The sequence below is a fragment of the Salvelinus namaycush genome, unplaced genomic scaffold, assembly GCF_016432855.1.
Source record: "Salvelinus namaycush isolate Seneca unplaced genomic scaffold, SaNama_1.0 Scaffold256, whole genome shotgun sequence".
Classification (NCBI taxonomy): Eukaryota; Metazoa; Chordata; class Actinopteri; order Salmoniformes; family Salmonidae; genus Salvelinus; species Salvelinus namaycush.
The window spans coordinates 52,677-68,167 of NW_024059408.1; the positions used below are offsets into that span (position 1 = coordinate 52,677).

At 43.2% G+C, this 15,491-nt stretch overlaps 1 protein-coding gene across 1 annotated transcript; it reads right to left on the reverse strand.

Moving 5' to 3' along the window:
- Positions 1-963: 963 nt before the first annotated feature.
- Positions 964-14,039, reverse strand: LOC120039131 (germ cell-specific gene 1-like protein). Its single transcript, XM_038984653.1, has 5 exons — positions 13,751-14,039; positions 9,118-9,165; positions 2,792-2,950; positions 2,107-2,218; positions 964-1,258 (listed from the first exon to the last, which is right to left on the reverse strand). Exons 1-5 carry the CDS (start codon positions 14,037-14,039, stop codon positions 964-966), a joined length of 903 nt encoding a protein of 300 aa, XP_038840581.1.
- Positions 14,040-15,491: the final 1,452 nt, after the last annotated feature.

Consider the following 15,491-nt stretch of genomic DNA (forward strand, 5'->3'; position numbering starts at 1 on the left):
TACATATCTCACAGCGATTTCACAGATCAAACCATTATACTTTATGACATTTATATAGTTATGTGTTATAGGCACTGTATACGCTGCAAACACTTAAAGCTATATTTTGCAGTGCACATTCTTAAAATACGAGTTAAATGCAGTTTGTCACCCCTTCCTAATTCCAAATTTAGTAAGGCTAAGAGCATGCAAAAACATCACATAAACAGTCCTATGACGTCCCAGGAAAATCAGAGGGCATTCTAATACAAATCTTGTTTAAAGGGGCCATTTTTGAACATACAAATGAATGACATGTACCCATTAATTCTTGAAGAATATAACATGAATGCCTCATCAGCTTAGTTCAACTGTCTGACCCCATTAGAACCCAAAATAGAAGCTTGTTTTACTCCAATGTTTGTAAACAAAGTAAATGTAAATAAACAAACACTACATAGCCTCAAAACATGGTTAAAACTATAATGTTCATATCATGGATATTCAGTCCTTACATCCATAGTTCTGTCTCTGAATTTGAGAGTGGTCAAATTTCTCCAGCTCCATTCCTCAGCTTTTTACTGAAACAGGGGCGGGTAAAACGCTATTGTTATTGATTGCTGCTTTCCTTGTGTGTCAGATCATCTAGTTGTATGATCAGTGTGTGCAGGGCTGTCTTTCCATGACTATCAATGCCCAAACTGGGAACAAGGGAGTGAATATCCTGGCTCAATTAAGGCAGTGATGAATTCAATCAGAACTGATTCACTTGCTACAGAATCCCCAAAAGACCCAACACAGATGACGGACCATAATTGGATAGCGCTGACTTCATACAGTTACTTTTGACACATCCCAGTGGGCAAAACGAGTTGAAATGACCATGAAATAACATCAGCACAACCAGAAACTGGTTCAAAATGACATAATTGCGACATAATGTGAACCAGTTGTAACCAGTTTTGCCCGCTGGGATCCCTCCCTTCAGCACTGGTCTTCCCCCTGAGTCTCTGACACGTCACTCAGGTCTAACGACGCGGCCGGTACGTGCGTCCTAATACCACTGCTATACGGTGTCTGTGTGTACACCTCCACAGTTTGGGATATGGAGTGTAGGGAGTGATCGCGGTAGTATCCCAACGCCTCCCGCGCCTGCTCCTTGCGGATGCTCTGCACGAAGGTCTTGCGTTTGTGTCGGAACTCGATGACAGTCTTGGTGTAGGAGTTGAGAGTGGTGACTGATGCACCCATGCAGCAGGTGAAGGATGCCCAGGCCATGCTGGAAAACAGGAAATGGAAAAGATGGAAGAGAGAGAAGTGAGGAAATAGGCACAACAGATAGAGGAGAAGAAAATGACGGGGACAGAGAGAGGAAAAGGCAAGGAGGAGTCAATTTAAGCTGCAATCTGCCTATCGCTGTTCATGCTCAGTTCATAGGGCTGCTGTTTGAATGAAAAACACAAGACAAATGGCTTTAAAACAAACAAATGGTTTAAAAGAAACAAATGGATTTAAACAAATGGCTTTAAAAGCTAAGAAATGTTAAATAGTTAAATTATCAATCACTTGACAACAGCTCAAGTAATTCAGACAAATACTACACTAAGAAATAGGATGTTTTTATGAAACACTGCAAAATACTGCGAAAAACATATAATCACTTTGAGTTTGGGGACTTCTGGCATACTTTTTGTAAATATTATTATTCCCATGTAAAAATGGAAGGGTCGTAGCTTTGCAGGATTATTGTCAATCCGTCAATCCCAACAGGGTAGAATGTCAATCTGGATAGATCCCAATGTAATAGGCCAGTACTGTACATTAGTCTATACACTATAGCTCCCATATTCACTCACTGCACATGCTATAATCCAGAGCTATGTCACAAGGGTCAAGATGTTCAGCCTGGAAGATTAAAATTCTGAACATACAGTGTACATATGTCTATGTGGGCTACACTTCACCCTTGATCCCCTTATGCAATTTTCCAAACGCATCGACCATGTATATATTGGGGCTTTGGGACACCAAAGCCTAATCCGCCCGGTAACATGAGAGCTTTGGGGTTTTCATTAGAGAAGTGTGACGCTACATAGGGAGACGTAGGATTGTGTGTGTGTTCCCTACCAGAAGGACCATCCGTAGTCCCAGTTATAGGGCCTCCAGTCTGCAGGGCCCAGGGTGACTGTCACCTGGAACACCTGTGTGTACATCATGTGGGCCACCATACCCAGGAGCCCTGGAAATACACAGATACCGGTATACATTTAGATGTTTAGTGTACATGTAGGCACACACACACACCAGGACCTTGTGACCGCTAGGATGACTTTTCAAAATCCCTCTCTGATAGCTGATGCTCCTGCATTGGGAGAGGCTGCAGGTTATTTCCTAGTCAAGACCTACAAAACCAGCTTCTCTCCTTGCTAGCTTCGCTTTTCATCGTGTTCACCACCGTGTTAGACTTGTTCAATGTCTGCTAGTGGCAACAGTTGCATAGTACTGTATACAAGTATTTCTTTACTTTACTCCACCAATTAGGCATAAAAAGGGCCGGGAGTTTTCCCCAGACCAGACTCAACAGCAGACAGCGTTTTTTTCCTGGCCATATGACGTAACCTTTGTAAATCAACAAAAATCTAAATGTGTCATGAACAGAAAGAAATCTGGGCTCTATGGTCGCCATGGAGTTTTTCCTGGTCAGGTCATGAGGTCTGGGAGAACTCCCGGCCCTTACACACGAAACAATAGCCTGGATCCCAGATCTGTTTGTGCCGTCTTGCAGAGGTGGTTTTAAACAGTCCCTCTGTACCTGAGAGGACGGTGAAGATTGCAGCGAAGGCGTTCAGTTTCAGTCCATCGATCATGTTGCTGGTGCTGGAGTGGACCAGTTCTAGACACATCAGGCTGAAACCCACTATCAACAGGACTATGTACAGCATCTCAGAGACCACCGACAGCCATAGGACACCTGCAACAGGCAAAGCAAAAGCATTAACAGTTGTTAGGGTATTGGAAATCAGTGAGAGATTTTTCTATAACCGTGATATGATGTCGAATTTGAATCACTGATCATATTTTCATAATGATGTGTGATGGTTGTGGAGAAAAGGGTTGATTTCTTTGATCGTGTATGCTTCACCCATCTGTCCGTTCATAAATCATAGGAGTGTATTTGGCAGGTGCCTATTTGAAGTCCTGTCATGGACACTAAACGTTTTATTCCCTAAAAAGTAATTCCTGATGTTTGATGATTGTGTCCTAACGTTTGTATTTTTGTTGTTTTTTTGTCTCTGCCCATCTTACATCTCTTACATCATTTCTGACATCCATAGTGACAACAGACCTGTTGATCACATATCTCAGGACCGACAGGCCACTCAAAACCAATTCATGTCATTTGTCTCTGACGCAAAAAGTATCAGGAATCTTCTCAGACGTTCCAGAGCGTCAAACCCTCACACTGTCTCGTTACGGGGGGTTGGACATCTCTTCCTACCTCGCCAGTCTGCTATTCATCCTTCTTGACACTTCATTGCAGGAAGTGAACATTGGCTGGTGCCAGTATTTCCCCCGAGACGCTGTCAACGGGAGAGGACGGAGGGTCAGGGGCGGTGGCGGGGATGGGGTTGGGGAAGGAATGTCCCAAGACTGAGACAGTGTCTTGTTTCGTAATGGAATATTGGAACAAGGTTTGGAGACAGTATTAACCCCATACAGCCTTCTTATTACTGTGTAAGTAGTGTAGTAAGTGTTGTACTTATTACTACGGTAGTAAATAAAGTCGGCTATATGAACTACAGTACAATCCAAGTCGTTTTTCTGTTTTGTTTCAATTGAGTTGTTTAGCAGACTACTTTCTAGGGGAGACACATTGTCACTCGCGGAAATATGAGAGCTTCTATCTTGTTTTGATTGGTTGTCATTCTGCATTATTTGCGCATGGATCATTTCACAGCTGTTATCATAACCTTCTCCTTTGACAGAGTGGGGTGTGACCATAGCAACCCCACATCCTGTGTCCCTGACAACACAGGGGATGATGCCAAGGTTGTTTGTGAACATAAGCCACAGAACGTCTGGATTAGGGAGTTTATATTACCTCCAGTACATCAAGGCTGATATAGTCAACAAATCAATCAACTATTGTGATCTCAAAGTTCAGGTTTAATGAATATGTAAAAGGTATACCAGAGATACAGAACAAGTTGTAATAACTAGACCAAATCCTATAGATCAGGGGTGTCAAAGTCAAATGGACGGAGGGCCAAATAAAAAATTTAGCTACAAGCCGAGGGCCGGACTGTTCGAATGTTCATTGAAAAATTTTTAAATGACGCATATAGTCTAGTGAACCTAATTGAACCTACTGAAAACCTAACAAATATATTCCAATATGATCAGATAAATAAAGCAATATTTTCTTATGGCTCTGTCAGTAATCTTTAATTTTCAACAGACACAAAAGACAAATTTCCTTTATATAAAAATCCCCATAACATGAACATTAAATGAAAGAAACCGGTATTCAAGGCACCATCAGTAGCCTATATTTTCTATTTTAGCAAAAGTGGGCTAAATTTACTTCAAAGAAAAAAACAATAATAGCAATTTTCTATCATCCACTCAACTGAAATATTTTTAAAATATAATTGGATTGAAATACAATAAAATAAAGTGCAAAAATCTATTAATCAAAAACAACACTTTGTTTAAGGAGAAGTAACATGCAGTGAAAACAAATATTAAACTTTAACTTTTAAACTTGAACTGAGTAAAAACTCTAAATATGTGATTGCACAGTAATGTTCACTTGTTTGAGGTTGAGGGTGATACTTGGTGGTGTCCCATCTTTTCCACAAGTTCATCAATGTTCGGGGTAAGGCTCTGAGCTGAGGAAATCCTCAGAATTGAGTGGAGGTGTTCAGCAGTAAGTCGACTTCTGTGTGATGTTTTGTTCAGGTTCATCAAAGAAAACAGTTGTTCACACAGGTATGTGCTGCCAAACATAGACAACGTTTGAGCAGCCTGGATGCGCAGCTGGGGCATTGTGTCGGGGAGGAAACGGGCGAACTCCGCAGCACCCACTGCCGCATATTTTGCCCTCAGTGCATCATTGCATTGGAGGTCAATCAACTCCATTTGGAGGTTTGGTGGTGAGCTTTCCACGTCAACAGCAAATGGGTTACCGAGCAGTTCCAACCTGCTTTTTTGTGCTTCAAAGTCAGCAAATCGGCGTCGAAAGTCAGCGGCAAGCATACCTATTTTATCAGCCAACTGTGCGCTCGGGAACGCACTGGTAGAGAGCTTCTCTTTCATGGTCTGGCAGCTGGGAAAGTGGCTCAAATTTTCTTTCCGCATCTGCGTCTCCCACAGAGTCAGTTTGGTTTTAAATGCCTTCACTGTACTGTACATATCAGAGATGACATGATCCCGACCCTGCAGCTGCAAGTTCATTGCATTCAGATGACTCGTAATGTCACACAGAAAAGCCATTTCACACAGAAACATTTCGTCTCGGAGTTGTGTTGTGTCTTTCCCTTTGCTGTCCAAGAACAGACAAATCTCCTCACGAAGCTCGAAACATCTTTGAAGCACCTTTCCCTGGCTTAGCCATCGCACCTCTGTGTGATAAGGCAAATCACCATGCTCCGTTTCTAACTCCGTCAGAAATGCCTTGAACTGGCGGTGATTCAAACCTTTGGCTCTGATAAAGTTAACTGTGCGCGTGATGATGCTCATTACATGCTCCATTTTCAAGGCTTTACCGCACAACGCTTCCTGGTGTATGATACAATGATAAGCTGTCAGCTCACCTGTCGCGTTTTCCTCTTGCATCTTTTCCCGTATCTTCGCCACCAGTCCGCTCCTGTGTCCACACATCGCAGGTGCTCCGTCGGTTGTCAAACCCACGAGTTTTTCCCAAGGCAGCTCCATCTCATTTACACATCTTGACACCTCTTCATACAAATCATGCCCCGTAGTTGTGCCATGCATAGGACGTAAAGCCAAAAACTCCTCTGTCACGCTTAGGCTGGAGTCCACTCCGCGGATGAAAATTGACAACTGGGCAATGTCAGAAATGTCGGTGCTCTCATCCACAGCCAAGGAATATGCAATGAAATCTTTTCCCTTTTTCACAAGCTGCTCTTTTAGATTGATGGACAACTGGTCTACTCTCTCGGCAATGGTGTTTCTGCTCAGACTCACATTTAAAAAGAGTTGCCTTTTTTCTGGGCAAACTTCGTCACAAACTTTAATCATGCAGTTTTTGATGAAATCCCCCTCCGTAAATGGCCGGGCTGATTTAGCGATCTCTTCTGCCAAAATAAAACTGGCCTTGACAGCAGCCTGGCCTTGTGATTTGGCTTTTTTGAACAGAGCCTGTCGAGATTTGAGGCCTCGTTTTAATTCCTCTGCCTTTTGTAGCCTTTGTTCCATGTCCATATTCTTGTTTTTGTCCGCGTGTTTCGTTTCATAATGTCGTCTCAGATTATACTCTTTCAGTACCGCCACACTTTCTCCACACAGAAGACACACAGGTTTTCCAGCTACCTCCGTGAACATATACTCCGACTCCCACCTTGTTTGAAACCCCCGGTTCTCAGTGTCCACCTTCCGTTTTGCCATTTTTGATGGGTATCTGAAAGTTAATTTTACTGTGATGCTGACGACTGCTGTGCCAATAAATATTGAAATGAAGCAGCCTACTGCTCGGTGCGTCACCGTTGCATTGTGGGAAATGTAGTATTGGTGCGTGTAAAAGATCTGCGGGCTGCCGGCTTGCTGCGGTCTGCGGGCCGGTTCTAATAATAAATCAAGATCATCCCAGGGGCCGTAAAAAACCTTCTCGCGGGCCGGATGTGGCCCGCGGGCCTTGACTCTGACATATGTGCTATAGATAGACGATCTGATGTAAAAGCATTTACTGTAGTTATAAGTCTCACAGGAGAACTTTCTCAAGAATTTTCATTAACAACAACCAGTGGGTGGATTTTTCATTTCGAAGCTCAATTAAACCTATTCTGCCTTCCTTCCTTTATAATATATTAACAAAGAAAGTTACACCAATCCTATTGCTCTATGCATTACTTCAATCTGCAACATTGGTAGCAGCTAAACACTTCATATTGTTTTTTATCTGCACTGTATCATATCCAAATTCAGACATAATTAAAGTTCATCAAATTTAACTTTGATGATGTGGTACGCTCATATTTAATTTACATGAGGGAAAAAATATTGAGTCATAATGTAATTTCCTCAATTGGAACAACAAAGGCAAACAAAGTAACTAAATATCAGAAGGCAATTCAAACTTGATGCAGCCACTGCACCCTGCAAACATCTCCTGTATGGTGGTGTCATGACAGCCACTGCACCCTGCAAACATCTCCTGTATGGTGGTGTCATGACAGCCACTGCACCCTGCAAACATCTGCTGTATGGTGGTGTGATGACAGCCACTGCACCCTGCAAACATCTCCTGTATGGTGGTGTCATGACAGCCACTGCATCATGCAAACATCTCCTGTATGGTGGTGTCATGACAGCCACTGCACCCTGTAAACATCTCCTGTATGGTGGTGTCATGACAGCCGCTACACCCTGCAAACATCTCCTGTATGGTGGTGTCATGACAGCCACTGCACCCTGTAAACATCTCCTGTATGGTGGTGTCATGACAGCCACTGCACCCTGTAAACATCTCCTGTATGGTGGTGTCATGACAGCCACTGCACCCTGTAAACATCTCCTGTATGGTAGTGTCATGACAGCCACTGCACCCTGTAAACATCTCCTGTATGGTGGTGTCATGACAGCCACTGCACCCTGTAAACATCTCCTGTATGGTGGTGTCATGACAGCCACTGCACCCTGCAAACATCTCCTGTATGGTGGTGTCATGACAGCCACTGCACCCTGCAAACATCTCCTGTATGGTTGTGTCATGACAGCCACTGCACCCTGCAAACATCTCCTGTATGGTGGTGTCATGACAGCCACTGCACCCTGTAAACATCTCCTGTATGGTGGTGTCATGACAGCCACTGCACCCTGCAAACATCTGCTGTATGGTGGTGTGATGACAGCCACTGCACCCTGCAAACATCTGCTGTATGGTGGTGTCATGACAGCCACTGCACCCTGTAAACATCTCCTGTATGGTGGTGTCATGACAGCCACTGCACCCTGCAAACATCTCCTGTATGGTGGTGTCATGACAGCCACTGCACCCTGTAAACATCTCCTGTATGGTGGTGTCGTGACAGTTATAACATTTGAACAGCTAAAGACGACATTTGAGTGCAAGATGGAAGTTGAGACAGGATGCAGACCCCTTCATACTGCAAGAGTATAGCTCAACATCCTTTTATACTTTATGCAACCCTGTAGACCAGGGGTCTTCAATCTTCTTTTTGTCCAGGGACCCCCTCCCAGGTAAACCGGCGACCCAGGGACCCCCATTATACGTTAGCAAAACGTGTGCTGTCTTGTCTTATCATTAGGGGAATGATAATGGCAAGAAGTACAACAAAAAAAAGATTAATAGATTTGGTAGATAGTTTTTCATTATTTTGACTAAGAGCTGTTAAGCTGGTTAAACAAAGGTTAGTCATGTGTTGGCAAAAGTGAATGTCCAAGTCAAGAAAGCTTAGCAGCAGCACTTGCTGCACTGGTAGCCTTTTCAAAAGCCTATGTCAGATACTCCAGTGAGTGTAATTAGCTCCAAGGAGTGTAATTCACTCAATATTAGAAGTTTACAAATAAAGTAGATATTCTCTTCTTTTCTACTGTAGACATGTAATTGAAAATGTGTTTATTATATTGTTGCTAGCTATCGTCATAAAAATATCCTCGTCCCCAGGGGTGGATTGGCCATCTGGCATTTTTGCCAAATGCCAGATGGGCTGGTCCATTTTTTGCCTAGTGAGTTAAGTGGGTCTGTCTAACTTTTTTTTTCTTTTCACAAAATAATGGGGGCCTGAAAATGGGCCGGTGTGTTAGAAATGCCAGGGCCAATTTCTGGTCCCAGTCTGCCCCTGCTCTCCCTCAACAAGTAATCTTCCTGGTACGGGTGATGTACAGCTCTATAGCAGATGTGTTTACCTCCTAATGTATGCAGTGATCACTCACCTCTTTCCGAAGCCGGAGCCAGATCGATAAAGCTCCTGCATTTCTCACCTGGAACGAATGGAGAAAATTGAGTTTCACATCAAGCTGTAATACCTTGCATGGGTTCTTCAGGGTCACAATTCACTCAGAGTATCCTGTCTAGACGACTTGATTTTCGTAATTTGGGGAAGTTCAAAAGTTCAAGAAGAGAAACATCGCGTGCTTGGCATAGAAAAAGGGAAAAGCCCATAAGTGAAATAAATCAAATAGAAGTAAAGTTCACTGGATTCTAGCCACAAGTCATTCAGAGTATCTATTAGCCTTTTTGATAGTAACGTATAATCTATTTTAGGTGAGGTTCAACAGTTCAAGAAGAGACTGAGAGCTTGGCATACAATAGAGATTAAATAGCAGTTTAAAGGCACACACAAGTTATTCAGATTATTTAGTCTACTTGATTGTACCCACTGGACAAAAACTGGCTGAATCAACGTTGTTCCCACGTAATTTCAACAACAAAAAATCGGTGGAAAACTGATTTGCAGAAAGTTTGGAACGTTTAGCCTAAATCCATTGTCATGGTGAAATGTTTTGTTAATCTCACGGTGAATTCACAATAGTTGACAACTTAACCAAATGTCAATCAAAACTAGACTTTGAAATGACATCAGTGCCCTGTGGGCTGTTCAAAAGAAGAAATACCATTGTGTGCTTAGCATGAGCAAAGCCAAGAGCCAAAACTGACAATCAAGAGGTCAGAAACAAGCAAAAGATCATGAGGGAGTCACAATGACATTTACTCCTGAGGTGCTGACCTGTTGCACCCTCTACAACCACCGTGATTATTATTATTTGACCATGCTGGTCATCTATGAACGTTTGAACATCTTGACCATGTTCTGTTATAATCTCCACCCGGCACAGTCAGAAGAGGACTGGCCCCCCCAGAGCCTGGTTCCTCTCTAGGTTTCTTCCTAGGTTCCTGCCTTTCTAGGGAGTTTTTCCTAGCCACCGTGCTTCTACACCTACATTGCATGCTGTTTGGGGTTTTAGGCTGGGTTTCTGTACAGCACTTTGAGACATCGGCTGATGTAAGAAGGGCTTTATAAATACATTTGATTGATTGCCTATCTAGTCTAATGCATCGGTAGAAGCTATTTTAGAGGACATGTGGGTGGTTAAAAGTTCAACCATTGCGTCCTTTGCATGAGAAAAGGCACAGCGTGGTCAAGTACAAGCAGCCAGAGTTCACAGAGGTCAATGACTTTACCATCCCCACAGAGCTTCCAGTTCAATCCTTCCCAAATGACATCCTTCTGCTACTTCTTCTTCCTGGACATGACTGGGACCTTCAGGGATCCCATAAGACCTTATGTCACTTGATCAAGACTTGATAACATGATGCACTTTTTCCATCCACCCTTTCCTCCCTCCTTTCCTCCCCTCTTCCAGGCGTGATTTATTCTTTCCGTCCGCTGTCGATTGTGGTCACCCGCTGCGGCTGCTGGATTTGTCGTAAATCTAACGCTTAATCAGGTATCAGGAAGATGGTGACAGCTGTTTAGAGGAAAAACTCATCAAGGGCCGTTATGTAATCCTTATTAGTCAACTCAACTGTGTGTGTGTGTGTGTGTGTGTGTGTGTGTGTGTGTGTGTGTGTGTGTGTGTGTGTGTGTGTGTGTGTGTGTGTGTGTGTGTGTGTGTGTGTGTGTGTGTGTGTGTGTGTGTGTGTGTGTGTGTGTGTACGCCTGTGTGTTTGTACAGTCCCAGACCCAGGCCTGATGAGACAACATGCTCCCAGTATTTATTCTCGCATAAACTGTGACGCTTTATTTCTGTTCTTAATGTCTCTTCAACATGCCATCACCAGACCAGGTCTACTGTCTCCAACCAGAGGCTCTGATCCTGATGTCATCACTGATGGAGTACCTGGAAGTCAAGACCGAGGTGTGGAGATGGGAAAGCTGCCATTTCCCCTCTTTTAAAGATGGGAATGTTGCAAAATGTTCTTGATTGAGTCAGACTCAGTGTAACTAATCTAGCTATATAATCTCCAGAGACACCTTTGACTTAATGGTGTTGTCATTAACATGGTAACCACGCTTACGCGGGCACGTCATCGGATCCAGCTGTTGCACTTCCACCTTGTGCATTTGTTTAGACTCAAGAGTAAAGCTGTGTGACGATTTTACTTCTTGTTACAGACATTCACAGTACCCTATAGACCTGTAAGAAGAGAGATGCTAGGGTAGATTACTAGTACCCTATAGACCTGTAAGAAGAGAGACGCTAGGGTAGATTACTAGAACCCTATAGACCTGTAAGAATAGAGACTGCTAGGGTAGATTACTAGTACCCTATAGACCTGTAAGAAGAGAGACTGCTAGGGTAGATTACTAGTACCCAATAAACCTGCAGGAAGAGAGACTGCTAGGGTAGATTACTAGTACCCTATAGACCTGTAAGAAGAGAGATGCTAGGGTAGATTACTAGTACCCTATAGACCTGTAAGAAGAGAGACTGCTAGGGTAGATTACTAGTACCCTATAGACCTGTAAGAAGAGAGACGCTAAGGTAGATTACTAGTACCCTATAGACCTGTAAGAAGAGAGACTGCTAGGGTAGATTACTAGTACCCCATAGACATGTAAGAAGAGAGACTGCTAGGGTAGATTACTAGTACCCTATAGACCTGCAGGAAGAGAGACGCTAGGGTAGATTACTAGTACCCTATAGACCTGTAAGAAGAGAGACGCTAGGGTAGATTACTAGTACCCTATACACCTGCAGGAAGAGAGACGCTAGGGTAGATTACTAGTACCCTATAGACCTGTAAGAGGAGAGACTGCTCGGGTAGATTACTAGTACCCTATAGACCTGTAAGAAGAGAGACTGCTCGGGTAGATTACTAGTACCCTATAGACCTGTAAGAAGAGAGACGCTAGGGTAGATTACTAGTACCCTATAGACCTGTAAGAAGAGAGACTGCTCGGGTAGATTACTAGTACCCTATAGACCTGTAAGAAGAGAGACGCTAGGGTAGATTACTAGTACCCTATAGACCTGTAAGAAGAGAGACTGCTCGGGTAGATCACTAGTACCCTATAGACCTGTAAGAAGAGAGAAGCTAGGGTAGATTACTAGTACCCTATAGACCTGTAAGAAGAGAGACGCTAGGGTAGATTACTAGTACCCTATAGACCTATAAGAAGAGAGACTGCTAGGGTAGATTACTAGTACCCTATAGACCTGTAAGAAGAGAGACGCTAGGGTAGATTACTAGTATTTTATAGACCTGTAAAACGAGAGACGCTAGGGTAGATTACTAGTACCCTATAGACCTGTAAGAGAGACTGCTAGGGTAGATTACTAGTACCCTATAGACCTGTAAGAAGAGAGATGCTAGGGTAGATTACTAGTACCCTATAGACCTGTAAGAAGAGAGAATGCTAGGGTAGATTACTAGTACCCTATAGACCTGTAAGAAGAGAGACGCTAGGGTAGATTACTAGTACCCTATAGACCTGTAAGAAGAGAGACGCTAGGGTAGATTACTAGTACCCTATAGACCTGTAAGAAGAGAGACGCTAGGGTAGATTACTAGTACCCTATAGACCTGTAAGAAGAGAGACGCTAGGGTAGATTACTAGTACCCTATAGACCTGTAAGAAGAGAGACGCTAGGGTAGATTACTAGTACCCTATAGACCTGTAAGAAGAGAGACTGCTAGGGTAGATTACTAGTACCCTATAGACCTGTAAGAAGAGAGACGCTAGGGTAGATTACTAGTACCCTATAGACCTGTAAGAAGAGAGACTGCTAGGGTAGATTACTAGTACCCTATAGACCTGTAAGAAGAGAGACGCTAGGGTAGATTACTAGCAGAGCCAGTAAGGACCCTTTCTAAAAGCACTAAGCTCATGTCCCCTAAACGTCTTACCAAGGGGTCACTGTACCGTAACTCGAAACTCCCATCCCATGTTCCAATGATTCTTATGCCGGGATAAACTGCTCTTTAGGCTATCCAATACTTCATGCCAGAAAGGACAACTCGTTTTTCAAGATACCATTTTTGACTAGTGGCATCTGCCTACATAAACTGGGGGTGATTACCCTAAAAAACTCATAACTTTGTAAATACCCTTAGCTTGCAGTTTTAGATAATATGTATGTATATGTCCCATCTGGAGACTGACGCTTAGTTACTATGGTGACACAAGTTGATGACACATGAGAATGGCTCTCATAATGACAAAACCAAGGAATTATAGCAAGGACTGCAGAGTTTAATAGCTGCAATTATACATAACTGTGTGTGTGTGTGTGTGTGTGTGTGTGTGTGTGTGTGTGTGTGTGTGTGTGCGTGCGTGCGTGCGTGCGTGCGTGCGTGCGTGCGTGTGCAACAATCTAATCAAGGCTTTATAGACCCGTGTCTATTTCTGAATGTATAGGGTGTTCTTTTTGAATGGCAAGAATGCCTGCTTAGAAACCGGTATTGATTGAATAGTTTGAACACACACACACACACACACCTGCAAACCTCCTACCTGTAAATATCCATATAATTTTTGCCTTTACACTCCAGAGACCTCACTATAATTAATTGACAACAAGACGGGACAACGTCATTAACAACAACACCTCATCACCTCACCTTCATCATGGATATTCTCCGCACAGGAGAACCAGATCCCGGTGTGGAACTGTCTGAATAGGAACCGGTCGTCCCCCGTTTCCCAACTGTACACCACTACTTTGGGGTCCGTCTCGTTCACTCCATAATCGATGCAGTTGTGCGTGCGAAGTTTAGTGCACTTCGGCTTGGGGACGCGCTGCGTGCCGACGCACCAGTATGTTGTGATGAAAGCAGTTATTGAGAAAAATAGTGCTAAAAGATTCATACTAACGGACAGCAGTGCCCTGCACTTGCGAGTGGTCTTCATTGTCCATAGATATCTGCACTTATTAGAGAACTCACTCACTCACTCACCATCCATCCAATATGAATCAAAACAGGTCATGAAAAACTGGTCAAACTCCACCGAAAATATGTTTCAACTGATGTGCAACATGTCGGCAATAAAATACAGAATTTGGCACTCCAACCCGTTGAATTGAAATTACTCTCCCTACCCGATTTGAGGGACGGCAAGTTTGAATTCAGCTTCAATCCACCATTATCATCTGTTCGAGTCGTTAGCCATTAGATTTTTTTCACACGAAGTGCCCTGAAATGACCCTCATCCATTCGATGAAGGATTGTCACGTTGTCAAAAGATTTGAAGAGCTTGTTCGCACAAAATCTGTGGGATTTGTATCGGTGATGCTCGCCTTCAATCTGTGATGAGCCGCTCTCTCTGCCTTTCTCTATTTTTTCCCTCTCTCAGAGATGATGAGATTACAGTTTATTGATTGCATATTTAATTTTGTGTGAACAATAATCAAACCATAGCGTCAGACTGGGAATAGGACCAATAGTATTTCTTATATTTCAGAACAGTACTTGGACTGTTTGACTGAGCCTGTCTGGGGTGGAGTGCCAGATGGGCGGGATTTGCACTTTTGGGACTATTCCATTGGCAATTACAAAATGATAAAGTCTTAACATACAAGACAAGCCTACCATAAAGACTATCTAGATAGCCATTGTTCAGTGTTACCATTAAGACGTCAACTAGTTAAGTGTTGCTATAAAGTCCATCTGTAATGTTCTGCAAAGAGGGCTCTGTTCTAATTGAAGGCCCACGTCGACAGGAACTGGGTAATCACTCAAACTTCTCACTCGATCTCCCTCTCCCCTCTGACAGTGTAAAAGCCAACACACTATCACAGTTTATTGTGAAATAGACACAAATTACTTATTGGACATTTGTGACAGGCACACGAAAAAGTCCACTGTGTGTATTACATGATTTTCTTTCGTCATAATGCCTCCTCCTTCCTTCCTTCCTTTTTCCGTGTGCCTGTCACAAATGTCCAATAAGCAATTTGTTTTCACAATAATCTGGGATACTGGGTTTGGTAGAAGCAGTGGCACAGCAGCTCTTCTCATTACTACGCTTGAGAGGCAGCACGCTCACATGAGACTCTGATTGGATAAGCTACAACAGAAAGCCAGGATACTTCACCCAAAATGTGTGTGTGTGTGACGTTGGTGGGACACAACAGTTCTTCTGATACATTTGTGATCATGAAGCATCACCACTGATGACAGTGGAAGATATCTTGATTGCAGTACTTATGGGGCATTATTTCAACCTTTCAAAGGGCTTAGCTTGGTATTATAGACTATTTACAGTAGTTGTAACAGACAGAAAAATAGAAGGGAACATGGATTGGGGTTAGGATGGAGTACACAGGAGGCTGCTGAGGGGAGGACAGCTCATAATGGCTGA